The sequence below is a fragment of the Manis javanica genome, chromosome 18, assembly GCF_040802235.1.
Source record: "Manis javanica isolate MJ-LG chromosome 18, MJ_LKY, whole genome shotgun sequence".
Classification (NCBI taxonomy): Eukaryota; Metazoa; Chordata; class Mammalia; order Pholidota; family Manidae; genus Manis; species Manis javanica.
Window position 1 is genome coordinate 3,236,325 of NC_133173.1, and position 22,623 is coordinate 3,258,947.

Consider the following 22,623-nt stretch of genomic DNA (forward strand, 5'->3'; position numbering starts at 1 on the left):
GTCTCTGTTCAGCGGAGAATCGGTGAGGGAAGGCCTTCAATAGGGAGGAGTGAGACCAGAAGGCCACTAACACATGTGCCAACTCCCAGCCTCCAAAAACTAATCTCAGTGTAGAGGTGAGTGTCTAGTGGAAGTACTGATCTTTGTCAGAATGAAAGAATAAGCACACGTGTGCTCACATTGCTGATCGCTGCTCCTACTATCAGTCATCAGCACGAGCGGCTCTGAGCCCTTCGAGAACACTGCTGGGCCGTGGTGCTGGGCTGAACCCAGGCCTGCCCCCAGCTCAAGGCAAAGCTTACTACAGCCCCCCTCACTTGGGATCTCTGGCTTCTCAAGACCGTGTTTCCTGACACTAGAATAACAAAAAGACACTGCATAAAAAAGGAACAAGACTTCCTTGCTCTTATCTAAAAATGTTAGGGCAGTAAAGGAAGCTGGTCAAGTGTGCAGTGAATGGCCACGTAACCACGGTGGGCCCCGCTGCGTGCCAACTCCAACTCCAACTCCAACTCCACATGCATGGGTTACAAACTGAGAAGAGCCTGCACACGGCTGCAAAAGGAGAACAGGACCCTCTGCGATATCAAGCAACTCCACTCATGATATCCAAGCTCAGAAATTCCAGATGCTCAATTTCTTTATTGCTTCTGACATAATAAAACTGCTGAACAACAATACACTTTACAAACCTGAATTAGAGGCCCATGCAGACAGTCTGATGCCCAGGCAGCTCAGGGCAATGACCGGAGGGTGGAACTACCTCTTGTCCACTTCCCATGATCATAAAAGGAACCGAGGGATCAAGGCTCAAGTGCTTGTCCCAGCTCTGCCAGTCTCAGCGGTGTGATCCTGGACATGGCGCCTAAATCCCGGAGGGCTTCAATTCCCTCCTCCATAAAATGAGGAGGTTGGATATGGTAAAGTCCAACGTCCCATTAAGAAATAAATTTCTAAGGAAATTCAAGATTTCAGTAAGTAAATGTAACTTACCTGAGCCAAGCTTATAAATAAAAATTAATAAAATTTGCTTTTCATTATAGACTGACCAAAATGTTTTAAAACCTTCCCTAACAGAATTGTTTTTAAAAATTGACACTTAAAAATATTCTATTTCTAGAAATAAATCTTAAGAGAAGGATCACAGATATGCATAAAGACTTATGTAAGATGTATATGGTAGCATTGATATTGTCATATAAACCATGTTTTAAAGCCATTTTAATGGCATGGGAAAAGAGCTGCAATTTATTATTAACTTAAAAATCAGGATATAAATTCATCCAGGAAATAATTAAAAGACTTTATTCAAAAAAAAGCTGGCAATAACAGAATTACCCTAAAAAAAAAATGAGACCCCAAAGAAAATACATAAAACAAGATAAATGAATACCAAATATCACATTCATGGACAGAAGAATCCTGTAAAGCTGTCAATTCTTCCTGAATTATTGTGTATTTAACTCCAATTCAATCAAAATTCCCTTTCCCCTCAAAATTTGAGAGTGGAACAAAATCATTCTAAAACTGACATGGTAGAATAGATAAGAATGGGTTAAGAAAGTTTTTTTTAATGGGGCATAATGAGGAAAAGGATTAATCTTATCAGACACTATTAAAACATACTATAAAGCTATAAAAATGAAATCAGTGCAGTAACAATACAAGCAAGAGAAGATAACCAAAAACAGACAACCAGAAGATATGGTAAAAGTGAAAGTATAAGCCAGCTGGGAATAAAAAGAACCATTCATATAAAAGGTACTGGAGTAATAACAAGTGATTCTGAAGAGCTAACATCCTTACCCTGCACCATATGCCCAAAATACATGTTGAAAAATAAACGTTGAAATGAAATAAAGTTAAAAAATTTTTAAATATATGAATGCTTAACAATTATATATCTCAGTGGACAAGGATTTAAGCTTAAAACAAAGGAAAAATAAAAATTGTCAGTGTAAGAGAAAAGGGATACAATTATAAAAAACAAATTAGAATAATGAATTAATACATATAAATTGAAAATACGTATGAATCGCATCGATTAGGTTTTTTTAATGTATCTATTTCCTAGGTCTAACCACTAAAATGGCTACAAAACAGTGTTACTCCTGGAGTGATGAGTACCCCCAGCACCCAGAGTGTAGCTCCCAACACCAGCCGCACTAAGGGGACAAAGGCACCGGGACAAAAGGCTCACTGCCAGTCTGGGACACGGAATGCAGCTTTGGGACACAGGCTGAGCTTGGGACATCTGGCTGTGCTTTCGGAGATTAATAGGATCATGTCAAAAAGATACAGGAGTCAGTTGTTTGAAGGAGAACAAAGGTATTACAATTTCAGTCTTAAAAAAAAAGAAAGACTATACTAGAAACAACACATTCAACCAATGAAAATCCTTTTGTTCACAATGATACTCAAAAAAGTAAATTAAAAACAATAATTTGAGGCTGCAACTCCTTACTATTAAAATCATTAATTAAAGGGAAAATTAAACATTTATCCTGCCTTTCCAAAAGGAACTATATTTTATAGTAATCAAACAGCCCTAGTCCCAATTGATGGAGATTTCTAGTTTACAGGACATAAACTACTCCATGTAGAAAAGTAACTCAATTAGGAAACATTCATTAACCCTAATCAGAATTCTTATTTCAGATAAGGATTATCAATTGGTGCTAAGGGGCAGGAGGTGGGGAGCTCTAAGGCGAACAGCCTATGGTGAACTGGACATAGGTCACTTTCTGGTCATATCAAGGGAACCTAATGAAAGAATGGAAGGATCAGATTTTCATCAGCCTAACCCAGTAGTCAATCTGAAAATCTGTAATGGTGGATCAATCAGATGCTGTATCTTCTATGTGACTTGTGTATCACCAGTGATGTATTCTAACCATAAATACTTAACTTTAATCCATTTTAGACACAACTCCTAGTTTACAGGAAATACAGCAGATGGAAGGGAAGCTGAATGACACTCGAAGGAAGCAATAAAACAAATTCAGAAGTTGTCAGGTGTCTTTAACAAGTCAGTGTAATAAAAGTAAAAAAAAAATAGCAGGGGTTGCTAGGTTAAAAGAATGTAAGGGTGGTAACAAGCAGATGCAGCTGGAATCACAGGGGATATTGGTATGGAAATTAGACAAAATATATTACTGAAATGGAAATATGCAGATTATTGGCTGAAAAAACTCTACTGCAAAGCAGTATGTACTTATGGTAGATATCCTCAAAAATTAAAACAAGTTGTAAGTACTTTATCCTCAAAAAGTTAAAAGTGGAATTACCATATGATCCAGCAATTCCACTTCTGGATATATATATATATATTCCTTATATATATATACACCCGAAAGAATTGAAAGCGGGGACAGTGATGCTATGAACACAGCAGCATTATCTGCAACAACCAAAGGGTAAAATCAGCCCAGCATCCCCCAATGGAGGAATGGATAAACACAATGTGCTATATACAGACAATGGAATATTCAGCCCTTAAAAAAGGATGAAACTTCGCTACATGCTACAACATGGATGAACCTTGAATATATTACGTGAAGTCAGTCAGTCACAAAAGCACAAATACTACACGAGTCCACTTATGAGGCACTTAGAGTCATCAAAAGAAGAACAGTGGTTGCCAGGGGCTGGGGAACGAGGAGTTACTGTTTAACGGGTTTGCAGTTTCAGCTGACGAAAAGGTTCTGGAGAGGGATGGCAGTGATGGCTGCACAACACCATGGATGCCATTAATGCACTTAAAACCGATTAAAATAGTACAATTTGTTATTTTTACTACAATTTTTAAAGAAGCCAGTATGCACGACATGATCTAATTTCAATGAGAGAATGCATGTATATACACATATAGAAAGCTGGAAGCATAGAAAGTTAGAAACATACTAACACACGACAATAAATGACTTCTAGGTGGTGAAAACCACTTCAGCATTTGCTAATTTCCTACAATACACAAACTTCTTCTCCAATAAAAGATGACAATGTATAAAGCAAATGGGAAAAGCATAAAAGGGAGAGTGCTGGATCTGATTTCATAAACATAAAATGTCTGTAATTTTTAAAAAATAACACATCTAATAAAAAGGCTAGAGGAAAAGACTTACAGTAAACATGAGATAAAACTTAACTCCAAACATATGAAAAAGCTCTTATAAAAAACTTTTTAAAACTCTAAAATCCAAATAGAGAAATAGGCATCAGACATGAACAGTAGTTCACAGAAGAGGAACTCCAAGTGTCCGAAAAACACTTGGGGGGAAAAAAATAAATGAAATGAGTTCAAATTAAAATAGCAACAAATGCCACTGTCACAATCAGGTTGTGGGAAGCGTAAGAGCTCCGGCCACATCCTTCTGGGGCAGTTTAACACTCTGTTATCAGGAGCTTTCAAAAGTTAATAGATACAATACTATGAACCACTGATACAGGAAACACAGACAAAGCTCCGAAACATGATGCCAAGGGAAAGAAGTACCACATAAAAGAGTACATACTATAAAAGTTCACACTTCCATGAAGTTAGACCAGACAGACAAAGCTAATCTACAATGGGAAATGAATTAAGAGGGTGGCTGCGAGGATGCCTGAGAAAGGACGTGGCGGGGACTTTCTGGGGTGAGGAGAGTGATCTACATCCAGATAAAGAGCTGGATTACCCAAGTATACATATGTCTTCATAAAAACTCCACAAGTGTGCCGTAAGTGTACATTTCACTATCAGGCACACCTCATTTTTACTGTACTTTGTTTACTGAGCTTCACAGGTAGTACGTTTTTTTACAAATTGAAGGTTTGAGGCACCCCTGCAACAAGAAAGTCTTTTGGTACCATTTTTCAAAGAGGATTTGCTTACTTTGTGTCTCTGTGTTACATTTCAGTAATTCTTGCAATATTTCAAACTTGTCATTGTTATTATATTTGTGACAGTGATATGTGATCAGCGATCTTTGATGTTACTGTTCTAATTGTTTTGGGGCACCACCAACTGTGCCCATGTAAGACAGCAAACTTAATCGATAAATGTGTGTGTTCTGACAGCTCCACTGACCAGTCATTCCCCATCTCTCCCTCTCCTCAGCCCCCCTGTTCCCTGAGACACAACAATATTGAAATTAGGCCAATTAATAACCCTACAATGGCCTCTAAGTGTTCAAGTCGAATGTCTCTCACTTTAAACCTAAAGCTAGAAACGACCAGGCTTAGTGAGGAGGGCACGTCAACAGCCAGGAGGGGCCGAGAGCTCAGCCTCCCGTGCCAGTCAGCCAGGCTGTGAGGCAGGGGAAAGCTCTCGAAGGAAATCAAGGGCTGCTCAGTGAGCACACGGGTGACAGGAAGGGAAACAGCCTTACCGCTGATGTGGAGGAAGTTCCAGTGGTCGGGGTAGGAGATCAAACCAGCCACAACGTTTCCTTAAACCAAATCCCAGTCCCGAGCAAGGCCCTAACGAATCCTGTGCTGAGAGAGGTGAGGAGCTGCAGATGAGCCTGAAGCTGGCGGAGGCTGGTTCCTGAGGCTTGAGGAAGGGAGCCGCCTCCATGACATAGAAGCGCAAGAGGGGCAGCAGGTGCTGGTGGAGAAGCTGCAGCAGGTGACGCAGAAGGCCCGGCTGAGATCATTCGTGAAGGTGCCACGCTAATCAGCAGACTCTCAGTGTGGGGGAAACAGCCTCCTACCGGAAGATGCCTTCTAGGACTTTCACAGCTACAGAGGAGAAGTCAGGGCCTGGCCTCAAAGGACAGGCTGTCACCCTTGCTAGGACCTAATGCACTGGGGACTGTAAGTTGAAGCCAGGGCTCAGTTACCATTCTGAAAAGACAACCGCTGCCACAGGTGGTGACCCTCTGATGGGCCTGGGCAAAGGCGGTGAAAGCCTTCCGGAAAGGACTCGCCGCTCTGGATGCCATGAGGGACATTGCTGCCTCATGGGAAGAGGTCAAAGCGGACACATGAACAGGGGTTTGGGAGAAGCTGACCCCAGCCCTCCTGGATGACTCGGGGGGCTCAGGGCTTCAGTGGAGGACGTCCCTGCGGCTGTGGTGGAAACAGCGAGAAGCAGAAGTGGAGCCTGCAGGTGGGGCTGAACGGCTGCGTCTCAGGATGAAACTGGAGCAGATGAGGAGCTGCTCCTAATGGATCAGCAAAGAAAATGGCTTCTTGAGACAGAATCTACTCCTGGTGAAGATGCTGTGAAGATTGTTGCAGTGACAGTAATGGATTTAAAATATGACATAAACTTAGTTAATAAAGCAGCAGGAGGGTTTGAGAGGATTGCTTCCAGTTTTGAGGAGGTTCTACTGTGGGTAAAATGCTATCAGACGGCATCACCTGCTGCAGAGGAGTCACTGGCGGAAGGAAGAGTCCATCCACGCGGCAAACTGCCCCCCGTCTTATCCTAAGCAACCGCCCCGGCCACCCCAGCCTTCAGCAACCCCCACCCCGACCCGTTGGCAGCCATCGGCATGGAGGCAAGACTTTCCACCCCAGCAAAAAGATTACAACTTGCTGAAAGCTCACATGGTTAGCATTTTTAGCAATAAAGTATTTTTAATTAAAGTAAATGGATTATTCTTTTTTTAGGTATAGTGCTTCACACACCTAACAGACTACAGTATAGTGTAAACATAACAGGACACCGAACAAATCATTTCATTTCCCTCACTTTATTGAGATATCCCCTTGATTGCAGGGGTCTGGTACACCCACAATGTCTCTGAGGTATGCCTGTATGTAAATTTTACCTCAAAAGAGTACAAAGCTAAACAAATATTGAACTCTTATTAGAGATATGCATGTTGCAATGTTAAAGGCCAGTGTACTGATGTCTGCACTTCCTTTAAAAAGAGTCAAAGAAAAAGGAGATAGAGAGATAGCAGGAGGACAGGTGGGTATATGTGATACAGCAAGTACAGTAAATGCTACTGTAAAATGCAGGAGCAGGGTACACCAAGGCTCACTGTAAAACTCCCTCAAGAATGGTGTCTATTTAACATTTTTCACAATAAAATGTTTTTAAGATAATAAAAAATAATGAACAGCCATGAGGCAGCCTTCTGGGGTGCCAGAAATGCTCTGTCTTGATCTGGGTGGTGGTTACATGAAGCATATGTGGGTAAAATTTTATTAAGCTGTACACTTTAAGATTTTGTACACTTTGCTAAGTGCATTTTTACCTCAAAAAAAAGTTTTGAATTAAATAACCAGGAAAGGACCTTAAAGTGTGTATGATTAATATCCTCAAAAAGAGTAGCTGCAAGCAAGAAACATGCACAAACACATATGAAGAGCACAAACCATAAATCGAAACACAGAAACTGTCCAATTTAAAAATTCAATGGGCTAGACAGCAGAGCAGACCCCGAAGAACGAATCCATGAGCTAAAAGAGCGGGCTGAGAATCCTCCCACAGCACGCAACAGAGGTGGGAAGCGGAGGGGACACGGCGCAGGCCCCGAGGTGCGTGAGTCCTGTCGCTTGGAGGCAGCTGCAAGGAGGGGAAGCGAGGAAATGGGAGGGGTGCAACATTTGGAGAAATAACAGCTAAATGTTTCCTAGAACTAAAGAACAAAACTGTTTAAAAATTAGTTTTCCGTGAGTTATTTACAGTGACCTGCATGGATGGAAGGGAACACGGGAACCTACCACCACGCAGGAGAAGCTACCCCGATTGTACAGTTTAAGTGTTAGGGAATTTCAATGATCCTTGTTCTTTTCTGCAGTTTTCAAGATTTCTACAATGAACATTCTTTGCAATGAGGAACAGTAAAAGTTTACTTTTGTAAAATAAACCCAGAACCAAGAGAAAAGAAAGGCTTTTTTAAAAACTCTCTAACCTCTTCCATCTGGCTTCGACACCGCGCTATTTCAGCGAGGCTGTTCCCGAAAGCGGGCACCGCAGCTCGGGCAAGCCCTCTCATCTCTTTAACTTTCTTCTTCTTCTTCAGGTCTTCACAGGTAAAGTGAATCCCTCTTTTCCACCTCACAGGAGTTTGGGGAACGTCAAACGGGATGATGCATAGACACAGCAGCACCTGGTAAACCACACGCCCTGTACCAGCTGTGCCACCACAGGCCCTCCACGCTGGTGCCCCCAGCTCCGAGTCACTCTCCCCTTCCCTCACCCTGCCCCCCCCAGATCCACTCTGTCCCCCGCTGATCAGCGTTTCCTTGTTCATTCCCTCCCTTCCCAAAGCAGGGCGCTAAGTTAGCTGTACCTGGCCACGCCTGTGCCTGTTTAACCAGGGCAACACCCCCCTGGGCAGTGCCCCACCTCGAGTTCTGCCTCACCCCACCCACTGCAATTTCCTCCAGAGAAACTTGGTAAAATACCCTGTAACTACCCTGCTGAAAATGAAAAGCCTTTGGCAGTTTTCTGAGGTTTCCAGGGTGGACTTCAAGCTCCCCAGCCTGGCCTTTGGGCCCCGCCTCCGGCCCTGCTCAGCCTCCTCAGCCTGCGGAAAGGGCAGCAGCCCCGACCACACACAGCCCGTTTCTGCCTATCCAGGTCCGCCCGCTCGAGGCCAGTCCAGACCAAGCTCCTGCCTCCCCCTGCACACCCTCCGGGCCCAGGGCAGAGGCCTGCCCCCCCTCTCCAGAGAAGGCTGCTTGTGCCCTCAGGATAGGGCCCAGCATAGTCCTCCCGTATCCTCCACACGAGGCACTCAAATTAACCTCCTAATCATTTCAGTCCTTAAAATAAACTTTGCCTAACTGAATTTCCTGGTTTTCATTTCTTTGGTTTTCTTTATAGCTTTAATATCTATGTGAATATTATATATATATATATATATTCCTACATTATATATTGCTTAGCAGTTAAACTTTAAGAAGAATCGTCTTCTCTCAACATTAAGTTTTGAAAATGATCTACATTGATACCTGTAGCTATAATATAATCGTTTCCAAAGCTGTAAACTATTCCAGTATTTGAGCATATCACAGCTTGTCCACTATGTTGTTGATATTTGGGTTTAATCAAAAAGTTTGCCATAAAAAGCAATGCTGCTCTGAACATTCTTGCGTGTGTTTCCATCGCACACGTGTACATGTTTCTAGGGGTGAGGCTGCCAGGTCACAGAGTCATACTTTCAGCTCTACTTGGTGGTGACGATGGTTTTCCCAAGTGGTTGAACACTTCCACCTCCACTGCTGAAGAATTCCTCAAAATATACCATCAGGCTTTTAAATGCTTGCCAGTTTGGTGGGTGTAAAATGTTATTGCATTGTGCTTTTAATTTGCATTTCCCCAATGAGGTTGCGTATCTTCTCTTATGTTTATTAGCCATTCAGTTCCCTCTGTAATGACGAGTCTGTCCCTGTCTGCCTATTTTTCAGTTGGGCTGTGTTTTCCTTACTGACTCTTAGGAGTTCTACACACATATTCTGGATTCTAATCCTTGATTGGTATTGTGTGTTATAAATACCTGCTTCCAGTCTACGGCTTCCTTCCTTTTCATTCTCTTTTCATGAGATGTCTTTACTTCAAGGTGGTTGAATTTATGAACTCTTTCCTTTATGGTAAATGGTTTGTGTAACTTGTTTGGTAAGTCCTTCCCTACTCATTAGTCTTGACAATATTTACATTTCCTTTTAATAAGAAAAAGTGTTAAAAACTTCAAAGAGGAAGTTATATAAATGATCAATAAGCATATAAAAAGTACCCAAAATTATTAGCCATCGAAGAAATGCAAATCAAAACCACAGTGAGAAACCACTATACACACCCATCAGAACGGCTGTTAAAAAAAAGACTGATACGCCAAATGGTGGCAAGGATGTGGAGCAGCTGAACTTTTATTATACATTTTTAGCAGGAGTGTGAAATTGTATAAGCATCTGGGGGAAAGATCAAGCCGTTTCTTAAAAAGCCAAGCTTTAGCTATCCCAGCAATTCCACTTCTCGGTACTTACCCAAGAGAAATGAAAGCATAGGTCGACAAAATAATTCATACTAGATTTTCATAGCTTTATTCTTAGCAGCCAAAAATTAGGAACCCTAATATCAACAAGAGAATGGATAAATGAGTTCTGTAGTCATACAACAGAACATTACTCAGCAAGAAAAGAACAAGCTACTGACTCATTCAACATAGATGAATCTCCAAAATATTCTGCTGAGTGAAAGAAGTCTTACACAGAACACATGCTTTAGGATGATATCTATATGAAGTCCTGAATAGGTAAAAATAATTTATAATGGGAAAAAAATCAGAATAGTGGTTGCCAGTGGAGCAGAGGACTTTCTAGGGTGATGGTAATATTCTGTATCTTGACAGAAATTTACATTACATGGGCATAAACATTTGTCAAACAAAAGGAAACAAATTTGGAACTCTGGTAAGTAATATGCATACTTAAGTGTTTAGGGGTTAAGCATACTGGTATGTGGAACTCTGAACTGCGTGAAAAAATAAAATGGATTACTGGGTGGATAAAGGGATGGAGAAATAATGATAAAGCAAATATAGGAAAATGTTCGAAGGAAAATATAGGAAGAATCTAGGTGGCAGGTAGACAGGCAAATTCTTTCAGCTTTGCTGTAGGATTTTTCACAACAAAATATTAGGGAAAAGACAGAAACATCTCTTAAAGAAGAGAGATGCTTTTAAGAATAAGCAGATGTATTTAAGCAGTCTGCCTTTGAGAAACGTGAAAGTACAAGATCAACCCTTACATGTGACAGCGCCTTGGAGTTTACAAAACGCTCCCACACAGATTGCTGTTAAGTAATCCTCTCACTAATACCCAGGTCTTCTTCTTATGCTTCAGAAAACGCAGGATAAGAACTTGGCAAATATCACACATCTAGGACCTGATGGAGCTGGACCTAAAACCAATGTGTCTGGCTCTCCCTCCTGTAATCTTTCGCACCCACCTCGCGGGGAGCGGCTGTCCAGTCCAGACATTTGAAGGTGCCACGGAAACTGCTGGCGTGCATAGCCCTTTGGGTCGTCCCGTGAGCAGAGTGAGAGGAACTCAAGCGGCTATTGTAGGGACCAACAGGACACGAGAGGGAGACACGCAGTCCAAGAGCAGGAATTCAACAGACCAAAGGTGTATTTCCAACCCACACAGAATAAAAGCACCGCCAAGTCCCACTCCCTGGGTTCTTTGAGGCCAGTCTCTGGTCGGTGTGGATGGGCAAGCGGCATTTGATGCCTGTAGCTAAGAAACTGCAGTGCAAAACTTATCAAAATAGTTCCCTGACAAGATATTCCATCACTCTTCTTACCAGAGCAGAACAAAAGTAGAGGACCAGGAATATTGCTCAACCCTAACAGTCAAAATTAGAGGCGAAAGCTTTACTAATCACGCCACAGATTAATCACTGGCTTCAGGTTATTTGAGCTTTTTGTTAAAACACATACAGCACATTCCAACAATTTTTGTTAAATTTTTTAACAAGGTGAGATAGACCCATGTAATATGCATAAGAGCCCTTTCGGCCTGAGAGACTGGTGTATTTATCCAAACATTTAGTTAGTGTGCCTACCACTCTGGGAACAGTACTGAAACCAGGACACGGTCCTTGCCCTCCAGAGGCCTATAATTCAGGAGGCTCAAGACAGAAATCCTAGGCCCAGGAGGGCTACAAGGGAGGGTCCCAAGAGCAGAGAAAAGAGAGCTCAAGTACAGCCAGGGGCTTAAGAAAAACTTGAGCTGGGCCTTGAATCACTCTGGGAGGATATGTACACGCAGGGCAGTGGGGCAGGGACGGGTGCTGGAGCTGCACTCCGGGTAAGGCTGATGGGAAGAACAGGTCCCAGGGCGCCCCCGGCTAAGCAAGGCTACCTGCAGCCTGAGCAGGAGGAAGGGAGAGGGGGAAGGACTCCCAAGGGATGCCTGCCAACTCATCTCAGAGAGCAAAGAGGAGCGACTAGGGGCCTCCCAATGCCCGACCCCAGGAGTTACCTGGGACAGGGCCAAATACAGCTGCAGCTCCCACAAACAGGGAAACCTAAGCTAGGGCTGGAACCAAGCTCCCCAGAAAGTCAAGAATTAACAAAATCCGGATAATGCTGACTCAGGATTAAAACCCAGGTGGGACCTGGGACATCTGTAGCCTAGCAGAAAGCTAGAGAATAGGAGATATAATGGAGATAACTGACAGCAACCACCCAGGGGATAAGACTAAGCAATGGCGGGTTTGAATACTGGCTTGACTGTCTGAGCAAGGGTGAGTTTCCAACCTCTGCGGCCTTATCTGCAAAAGGGAAATGATACCAGGCATCCCACAGGGCTGTAAGGTTTAAATGACGTAACTAACATCTGTCGGGCATCCAGCACGCTCCCTGCAACACAGAAAGCACACCAGAAATGGTGGATATTATTACTGTAAATAGTCTGAACTCTTAGATCTTCAAGGTCCAAAGCCTCCTACCATCTCACTGTACGGAGAAACCAGGCTGAACACAATCATCTTGGACAAGGCCAAGGGGTTACTCATGTTCCAGGCAACTTCTCCCTCTGTTCCGTGACTTTTTTTATTTTAATTTTTAAGAAGATTCTGTCCTGTAAAGCATTTCAGGTTATTCTGAGATGTCTGTCTCACCTCGTGACCTCATGTCGTAAACCTTCCCCACTGAAGAACCCAAGCCAAATACACAGGCCATCCAAGGGAAAACCAGTGTCACGGCCACTTCACAGGGGACATATGCGCCACAAGGGACCACGGGTCTCATCCCGACCCTCACTGCAGTGCAGAGGGCGAAGGCCAGCCCAGGGCGGCGCTGAGCTAAGAGCTGTGACACTCATCACATCTGCCTTCAGGAACCACACTTACCCGTTCTGGTGGTGGTGATATGAAGCACTAAAAATACATGTACAAACGCAAAGCATTTTATGTATTGAATAGGAACTCAAGAAAACGTGAAAAGCAGTACCTTATAGCTAGGCCTGACAAGATAATATTCTCTGTTATATTTGGAATACATCAAGTGGCTTAAGAATGTAATGGTAAGAGAACTCTGCCCCAAGCACCAGAGATAAATTATGGTCAACTTATTTCAGGAACAGAGAGTTGAGTCTCATTTTCTCAACTATACTTTTACAGGGAAACTCAGTAATACCATATAATCAATCTACCAAGAGTCAGTGACCCTAAGTGGGGCAAAAAAATCAGGCCACACACACGGAGAAATCTGCTTTAGTTTAGGGCAATATAGAAAAGTGATTAATCCGCTCTGTACAGTAAAAGCTGGCAGCAAATTTATTCCACAGCTAAGAAACCACTCAACTTTGGTTGACTCGGGTGGGTAGTTTGGCCAGATTTGTGGAGGAAGGTGGGCTGGCAGGGAAAAGCAGAGAGGAAAAGACTAGGAAGAAGAGGGGGGCGATGAAGAACAAGAGAAGGTGGGGTGGAGGGAAGGAGGAAGCCAGGCACCAAGACTACAGACAGGCAAGCGGAGAGCCCACCTGGGAGGTGCCTGGGCGCTGAGGGCAGCGAGCCTGGGACAGAGGTTAGGGCGGCGCATGGCTGTCACCTGCTGGGCCCTGCCCTCCCAGCTGTGCGAATCCTTAAATCTTTCAAGAGAAATCTCCTCTGCTCACCAGGGTGGAAATATATTATTCTCTGGGTACAAATGCTCTGAAAGAGCACCAAAGATGTGTGAAAAACCTAAATTCTACAGTCTCCACTCTAGTTAAAACTGGTTTCTATTTCTCCTTTACATGGGCTGGGTGGATTTTCCACTTCTACACCCTGTTTCACACTATTCTCCAATCCAACAAACGTCTGTGGAAGGCCTACTGTGTGGGGGGATACAGCAGCGAACAAAACAGACGTGACCGCCACCGTCACAGAGCTGACCAGGGACACCCGGGTGGCAGACGGCCTTGATCATTAGCAGGCGCTGGGTGTTTGCTAAACGGGGTGGGGGGAGGCGGGTCTCCTCTGACACTCCCACCTCCATGCTCATATCTTTCAAGGGCAACTCAATCCCCAGCTAAGGAAAGGGAAAACGAAGTGAATCCAAAGACTGACAAAAAAACACTGAAATGTTACTGTCAAAGTTCACCCTGATTCAAAACAAAACTGTAAGTGTTCAGAGAGAACACAGCATTCTTTATCTGTAACCACATAGACTACACCTCCTGAAATGCATAAACAGTCTATTTTTAGTGATAACTTAAGTTCATAAAGATGACCAAGCCTAATGCATTACAAGATTCTAAAGTACCTTTGGAATCATTAAGAAGCCAAGTATGTTTATCGAGCTTTACTGTCAAGTACGTTTCTTGTACTTTGAATATTGGTTATTTCATACTGGGACTCATGTCTTACCATGGGGCCTACCCAAGATATACCTCAATAAAAGGGCTCCACAGTCAAACATGGGAAATGTTGCACATGCTGAACACCATTTGGATATTCACAGTGTATTTTAGGAAATTAAGTTTTCTGATAAATCCTGCAGGAAAGAAATCTGCTGAGCTTAGTCTGAACCAGTATTTCCCAAATTAATTTTTACATGGATCCTTTTTTCATTGATATATATTAACAGTCCACAAACTGCTTCAGGGAATATACATGGGCTATATTAAATGTGCAGGGGATGCACTGTTTAATCTGAAAATGCAATTAATTACCAGTCTCCCAAGTGTTGATGAACTGGTGTTTACTATATGCTACAGGAAAACAGAAACTCCCACCAGTGAATTTCTCTTTGAAATGTACTCAGTGATATGCTGACTTACCATATTTTTAAGAAAAAAAATTTAATGAACTAAAATTGGATCTTGATATGTTAATGTAAAGGAACTCTACCAGATACTAATTTGATTTTGCTAAATGGCTGTAAGTTTATCTGCTTCTCTAAACATGTATTCTTAAATTTCTAGAGTATATTTAATATCTTAATTTTTAAAAATTCATTGCCTTAGTACAGTTTGTAAATAACAAGCATGGGACTATTATTTCTGTGGTTGTGGTGCTGTTATTTATAATATCATGTCTCCTTTGGATATACTTATATTATCTTAAAGCTTATTAGGGAATCAACTTTCAGTGACAGAAAGTTCCAACATTGAGTTAACAGTAAAAAAAGCAAATTCAACAAACATTTATTTAGCACCTACTATATGCATGCCACTGGATTTGGCACTGTAATGATAAATGTATTTTTCTGGGCCCCAGCTCAAGACAATGGTCTGGCAAAAGGACAGAGTATTTAGGACTCCAAGAAATTTAGCGGGCCTACAGACACTGTGGATAGCTGCACTGGAGACACGAGGCACCTAGGTGAATTTTAGGACACCCACACCGCCACAAAAAAGCCAGTAAAACAAGGGCCTCCTTCTAAAGTGGCTACTTCAGTGACCTAAAAGTTTAGTATTGGTTAATGCAAGATAACCAGTATTAGCTTTGGGTCAGACACTTGACAGATGTTAAAGTTTCCATATGAACTTCACCTATGTAATGCCTTTGTTTTTTTTAATCCAGTTAGGTAGGCTTCATGTATCAGCATTACACTGGTATTAAGAGCAGCTTGGGTTAATAGTCTAAAACCACAGGTTTTTTCAGAGAATCTATAGCAAAAGGAATTCAACTTCTGATCATCAGAACAGAGTTAAATTTTCACGTGGGGAGGGGAAGGGAAATCAGTTCATCTTTGTTAAGCAACAATGAATGAAAGACTTCACTTTCATATAGAAAAGGTTACCACGATGCCTGCTAGAAATTCAAGACAGAAACTGAACCAAACTGTATCCCTCAAACTTGGGAGGTGAAGCGGTCCTCAGAAAGCAAGGAAACCACGACAATCTTGCAGATGACTTAAAAAGCAGCAGCGACCAGAGGGATGATCAACAACCGGCGGCCACAGGCACCGGAATTTTTTTTCTGGTTTAATAAAACATAAACATATGAATTTCAGCTCTAAAATTCCAAATCAGAGAACTGGAAAACTGCTGCTCTGGGCCTTAATGAACATTTCCCCCGTTTTTCTTTTTATTACGTTCCCTTTAGAAAACCTTAATGAGGACTCGGCCCAGCAACTTTTGTCAAAACATAAGCCAAGGCAATGCGACGCGCTGGAGAAGACAAGCAATTTTTACAAAGTCACGAAGTGTCCCAGTAAGAATGCTTAATAAAAAATTAACCTTGCTCTGCCGAATGCTTCAAAACTCGCTTGTCTAATAATATATCCTCATTAGATATGCTTTCAATACAGCACGCGTGCTGATGAACGCGAACCTCAAATGCGTGTGCAATAAAGCAAAGCCGATGTTGCTCCAGACTGCATTTCAACAGTCCCGAGAAACTGGAAAAGGGCGACTGCACGCGCGTGCAAAGCCGACACGGGGAAGACAAAACAGGGTGGCAGGCGCCAGGGCGCCGGCGTCAAGTTCTAGCCGCCCTCCCTTCCCTCTCCCCCACGAGAACCCCCAGAACAAAGTTCACCCCGACGACGTCTCAGGGCCGCGCCAGGGAGTCCTCGGGGTTCCGCGCGCGCGCTCCCCGGAACCCATTCGGGCGCCTCACCAGTTCACGGCGGGCCCCGCGGCCCGAGACGTCAGATGCGCCCGGCACGGCGCCGCGGCTCGGCGAGCCCCACCGACCGGAGCCCCGAGGGCGCGGGCCGGTCCCCTCCGGACGCCACCCCGGCAGGCCGCGCTCCTGGCGTCCGCCAGAGCCGCCCCCCCCGACCCCGGACCGGGACGCCGCAGCCCCAGAGCCCCGCCGCTCCTACCTTCTCGCTGCTGCCGTGGCCGCTGCCGCCACGAGGCTCGGACCCCACGAGGCCGGCGCCGCGGGCCACGAGCGAGGCGGTCGTCCGCTGGCCGTGCGGGAGGCTCGGCCCGCCCGGCGCGTCCTCGGCCTCCCTGCCGCCGGGGTGCGCCGCCCGGCCCTCGGAAACGTGGATGCTCGGCGCGCAGCCCATGCTGGCGGCGGAGCCGCGGACACGCTGGCGGGCGGCCGCGATCCGCTCAGCAGGCCTGCCCGGCGCCTCGGGGCCGCCGCGGGCGCCGTGTCATGCCGCCTGGCCGGGCGGCGGCGGCGAGCGCGGGTCTCGCGCCAGGAAGCGCGGCCGCCCCTTTTATCGCGGTGCGGGCGCGGCGGCGGCGGGCAGGGGGCGCTGGGGCGGGCGGCGCGCCGCGGCCGCCCCTCCGAACATGCCCTTCCCGGGGCGGGGGCCGCCGCCGCCTCCCTCACGCCGCCGCGCGCCTCGGCCGCGCCACGCTTCCGGGGAGTCTCGAGGGAGGAGATCTGCGCTCTCCAACCCGGGAGCCGCCGGGCCCGCGCCGCCCGCGCAGCGCCGCCCCGGCCGCCGGCGACGCGACCCCCAGAGGAGAGCGCCCCGGGGCGGCCGCTCGTCGGCTGCTGCCCTCGGGGCCGCCCCCACGCCGCCCCGAGGCCGGGGCCGCCTCCCGCGAGTGAACGCCCTCGGCCCGAGCGCCGGCGGCGGAGCAGTACAGCCACGCCGCGCTCGCCGTGGGGGCGCAGCGGTCGGATGGGCCCGTTGGGGCGGCGAGGCCGCGCGTGCCCACGCAGGGAAGGAGGCACCTGGGCTGCGGCCGGCTTTGGTCCGCGCCGTCGAGAAGCTCAGGAGCGGCTGCGCTCCCCCGGGAGCTGCGGGCCGGGCGGCTCCGGCTCCGCGCTCCGGGCCAGGTCTTGCCGGCAGCGCGCCGCGCCCAGCCCCCAGCGGTGACCTCTGGCGGGCGCTGGCGTCAATGCAAAGCAGCTGGCCGCCCGCCCGCGCCTGAGCATGCGCGGCCGCGGCCGCCGGGGAGGGGAAGGGACTTGCCCAAGGCCACACAGCCGCGCGGGCCGCCGGACTCCGGCCCCGGGCCGGCGGCCACCAAAACGCGCAGAGCTGTGTTGGAACCTCGTTTCAGACACGTAGCAGCCGCGTGACTTGGGCGGGTCTATCTGGGAGCCTTGGAGCTCTCCTCGGCCATCCGTTTGGGGGCTGCCGAGAGGGTCCCGGCCGGGCCTGGGCGTTACTGCGGGGGCCGCAGGCAAAGGGCGCCCCGAAGCGCGCCGAGGCCCTGAGCACCACGCCGGGCGACCCGGGCCACGGGGAGGCTGCGGTGCTGACGAGCTACGTTTCGGGTCGGGCCGGGGCCTGCATCCTCTCCTCTCACCCGAAGAACTGGTCGCCCTCGGGGGCCCGCGACCCCGAGGGCTCCTTGCTTCCGGGCGCAGAACGCCGGGTGCGCGGTCAGAGCCGCGCCTCCCACGCCGCCCCAGCGCGCTGCGCGCCCCTGGACGGTGAACCTGTGGGCCTCGGGCGCCCGGCCCAACAACTGGAGGGCCGCATCCCTGGGCGTCCGACACGCACCCCCAACTGCCCCCCTTGGTCCCTGGCCCGCGGCGGCCCCGGCGCGGCCGGTCCCTTCCCGCGCCCGCCGTCCACACCTTTACTCGCGCGGCCCAGGGACGACCCTGAGCGGGCGCCGCTCCCGCCGCGGGCCCGGCTGCTCTGAAGACCCGGAGACAGGCTCCGGGCTGGAGTCTCTGCCGTAGTGCTGGGACCGCGGCGAAGTCTCGGGCCGGGTCCGCCGCGGCCGCTTGGGCTGCAGGACGCCAGGGACCCTGAGGCCCGAGGTCCTCCGGCCCGTGGCGCGCACAGCGCAGCTTCCCGGAGGCGGCGGAGCAGAAAGGCCGCGTATCCCGAGAGCAGCCTCGTGCCTCTCGCCCTCCTTACCAGCGAGCGGGCACAAGCCACTGGTTCACGACCCCATTATCAAGTTTAAGCGCATTGCGCAATAATATTTATGCCGCCCTGCATTATAAAAGTACCACCAGCTCAATGAAGACGTCCTGAAAGACACAGGAAAATATTTTTACTGTCACCCGTTATTCTGTCTAAAATGAAGAGCTGTTTTCTGCAGATTTGCTAAGATAATTTTTCCAGGCAGAATCTGAACATTTATAAATGGAGCAATTGATAAAGCGCTTTGAATCACCAGCGCGCACGTGCCCTGTCCTCCCCTCCCCGCCTGCGGAAAAGTCCGGCCTGGATCACTCCTGGCACTGACCTTGCCTCCGCCGGGGCTTCAGGCTGTGCCAGCCCTCCTGGCCTTCCTTCCCAGGCAGGCCGTCGGTGTTCCGGCCTAATCTCGGAAATTCTCTACCTCTGTGCTGACTGGGGGGTGGAGGTGGGGTGGGAATGATTTTCCCCACTGGGGTCTCGCTGCTACCCTAAGCTGCCCTGTACCAGGCTAAGCTGGTCACCCTCTCTGTTCCTAGAGAACTGCTGGATAGATTTCCAGCTCTGCAATTTGGGGCCTCTACACTTAGAAACCTAAAGCTAAGAACTATGCAGAAGCAGACAGGAAAGGTAGGACTCATCTGCCTGCTTCTGGGTCACAGCAACCCACCCCCCTTTTTTCCACACCCAGGAACTCAGTCTGGAACACACCAGGAAGTCACACACACACACACACACACCCATCTTACCTTCAAGCAACTAACAGCAGCTCTACCATGCCCTTAACTGCACCTTGAGTCCCTGAATACCTTTCAACCAATTTTCCCAGCCTCGGTGATGGTAGCCCCAAAAAGGGGTCACATTGACAGAAGTAACCCAAACTTCACTGGCATATGCCACCCACCGGCTAAGCCAGGATTCCCAGGGCCCTGAAGAATCCCACCACTTAGAGGTCTCAGGAGCTCATGAACAATCCCAGACTTGCTAGAGGAGAGGCACCCCTCCCCCATGCCAGCCATGTGGGCACCTGGAAGTTCTGCGGCTCCCAGCAGAACACACTCTACTACCACCCACAATCTATTCCACCTGAGTGCAGGGTCCCCCACCCCCACAGAGCTGCACAGCCCCCACAAGGCTCAGAGTCTAGTTGAATGTCTACTCCTAAGACTCAGGCATGAGGTCAATGAAGCAGGAAAGGAGACAAACCAAGGGACAGACACCAGCCTGGGCCCAGCCCCCTGCACTATGCGTCCATTCCCTGAGAATGGCCTCAGGGCCAGCCTAACGTTTATTAGAGACAAGGAGATGTGTGGGGTCCTGCGCAGCTTTGTTCATCTAAAATCCAAATCTGCTGTTTTCACGCCTCTTTCACTAAAGCTTATCCCTTATAGGCCAGTTCTCTTTTCTTCCACCCAGGGGTCAGCCACGCAAAGTCCAAAGTCCGCCCTGCAGGCTTCCAGTGCCTTCCCTTCCCTTCCCCAGCACTCCCCGTTAGCCTGGGCTGGAGGGAGCTGCACCCCGCCGCCATCTGAACGACGGCCCCGCGGGCTCTCCTCCCCTGACCTCCCGGGACTAGCGGGATCTACCTCAGAGGGACTAAATGGGCTATGATGTCAAATGCCTGACCCCTGTACCTTAGCTCACCACCTTCTCCTGGGCGGGTCAATATCGCTCTCCTCGGGGCCGCCCCCAGACCGCGGGAAACCTCGGGAGGAAATGGAATCACCATAAGGATCAATACCCCTGAGAATCTATGGCATCAGACTCCATCAGGTTTATTTCTCTTTCAAAACTTCATAGGATGTGATTTTTTTAAAATTATTTTTAAATTACACATCTGTAATTTACACATGCATACATGCTGGAAAAATCACACCAAACAGGAGTAAATCAAGTGCGCAGAGGAAAAGGAAAGTCTCTTTTCCTTCCTCACTCTGTTCCTTCCCTAAAGGTAACTATTGTTAACAGTTGGGACCATATGTTTTCAGATATGTTTCTATATTAAACATTATCACACACACACACGCGTGTGTACGGCTATTACAATATCACAAATAGGGCTGCAGTGAACACCCTTGAACATAGCTTTTTCTGTAGGATGGACTCCTAAAAGTTGAATTATTTGGTCAAAAGGTCTGCACCCTTTCACTCTACCCCAGCTCCAGAAGGGATGTGGGGAAATGAATGCCCAGCCCCGCGGAGGCTGGATGACTGGGAAGGGGCAATCCCTGGATACCTCCACCCGTGGATAAGGGGGATCTAGGAGTTCCAGATGTAAGGTCTGTCCTGGTCATCTCCAGATTCATAAGCCTCCTTATCTTTATTCCTCTTATTACTCCCAAGTCTTTAATAAATGCATGTTCCAGGCAAACCAGGCTGGTTGACCACCCTACACATGTACTATCACACACTCTCCCCATATACATACATACATACATACATACACACACACACACACAGCCAAGCCACACTGTGCCCTGCATCTTGCAGTTTATTTCTGGGCCAGGAGCCCTGCTGGCTCTTGTCCACGGACTTTCTCTTGGGGAATCAGGTTCACACGCACCCCTGGGCAGATGGGGTCCCTGTGGCTTCCCCATCTCCTCCACAACACATGAGCTATTTCCCACTCCTTCCACCATCCACCATAGCTTAGAAACATCCCCATCTACATCTACCCAAAGCCCCGTGAAGGTGGCATTATTCTCACTTTATTGGAGAGGAAACGGAGGCTCAGAGAGGTTAAGTAACTTGTCCTAGGTCACACAGATAGCAGATGGCAGAACCAGGTTGCAAACTGTTCCTTCTCTGACACCAAAGCCCGACTTGCCTCTACTGGGCAAGACCCTTTGTGAAAATAAGTTTGGCAATAATAGGTTACATATGGGAAACTGAGGAGCCAGGCATCACTGATGCTTGAGAAGCAGAAAGTGAAATGTGATGAACCCCAGAGCAACTGAGGGCTGCCTCATTCCCAGGATAAATATGAGGCAGAATGCAAAATGGCACAGTGGTTACCAAAAGTATTCGGGGCTTTTTAAATGTCAGCCACAACGATCATGAATCATTCCTCTTAAAGCTCTTAATCCAGAGAAACCCTTCTTTTTCCCCTGGCTTCTCTACTGATTCATCAAGTCGGTTCTCTTAGCCTAAATCACCCTCCCAAAGTTCTGGATCTCAAGGGTCCCAGGTCCCGTGGGAAAACTGTCATTCTCTCTCCTGGGGACATGTGGCCTGTGTAAGTGCTTTCCACGCCTGCTTGTAGCAGACTTTGCTGGGGGTGGATTCTGGTCCGAGTGGCAGTGCAGCTGGGAAAAGGTAACAGGCTGGGCCTCGCCGTGACCAGGATCCCAGATTCATCCCTCCGTGTACATGCGCTACTGAGCGTCCAGCGTGTGCAGGCTCCGGGCTGCACACGAGGGTACAATGATTAGAAGAACCCCAGCTTCACGGAGTTCATAATCCGGGGTGGGAGGCAGTTGTCATCCAACTTCACAGGAGTCTGATTACACACTGATGAGTGCTGTGACGCAAAAGGAACTCTGAGTGTGTACCAGGAGGGAAATGACTTAATTGTGGACAGATGAGAGTGAGCATCGGAAAACGAATTAGAAGTAATGAGATAAAAAAAATATAGGAAAGAACATTTCAGGCAGAGGTAAGAGAAAGTACAGAGTAAAAAGGCCCTGAGATGAGAGGAAAGAGCAATGTATATTCAGGAACTGAAAGCGGTAGAGTATATTCAGGAGCTGAGCCCCTTTTAAGCTAAGGTTAAAAGGCTCTTTACAGTGATTTTCTTTTGAGGCTTCACAACCACACTCCCAGATAGGTGTGTTATCATTCCTGTCCTACGGATGCATAAGCCAAAGCTCACACGAGGGGGGTGTTCTCCGACCAAGGTCACAGAACAAGAACACAAACCCAGGCCTCTCTGGTGCTGCAATCCATGCATTTG

At 47.5% G+C, this 22,623-nt stretch overlaps 1 protein-coding gene across 5 annotated transcripts in view; it reads right to left on the reverse strand.

The window, feature by feature from the left end:
• The window catches only part of PDE8A (phosphodiesterase 8A), a 120,078-nt gene extending 101,501 nt beyond the window's left edge, over positions 1-18,577 (reverse strand). The window contains exon 1 of one of the 5 annotated variants that reach the window (XM_073227054.1): positions 18,377-18,577. Coding sequence is in view for 3 of the 5 variants with exons in the window: in XM_073227051.1 (XP_073083152.1) it covers positions 16,707-16,898 (192 nt within the window). In the remaining 2 variants the exon portion in view is untranslated. Of the gene's footprint in view, positions 1-16,706; positions 17,486-17,521; positions 18,332-18,376 lie in introns of those variants that run through there. The other 4 variants (XM_073227053.1, XM_073227051.1, XM_073227050.1 and 1 more) reach the window with 4 other exon arrangements.
• Between the last annotated feature and the right edge of the window lie 4,046 nt (positions 18,578-22,623).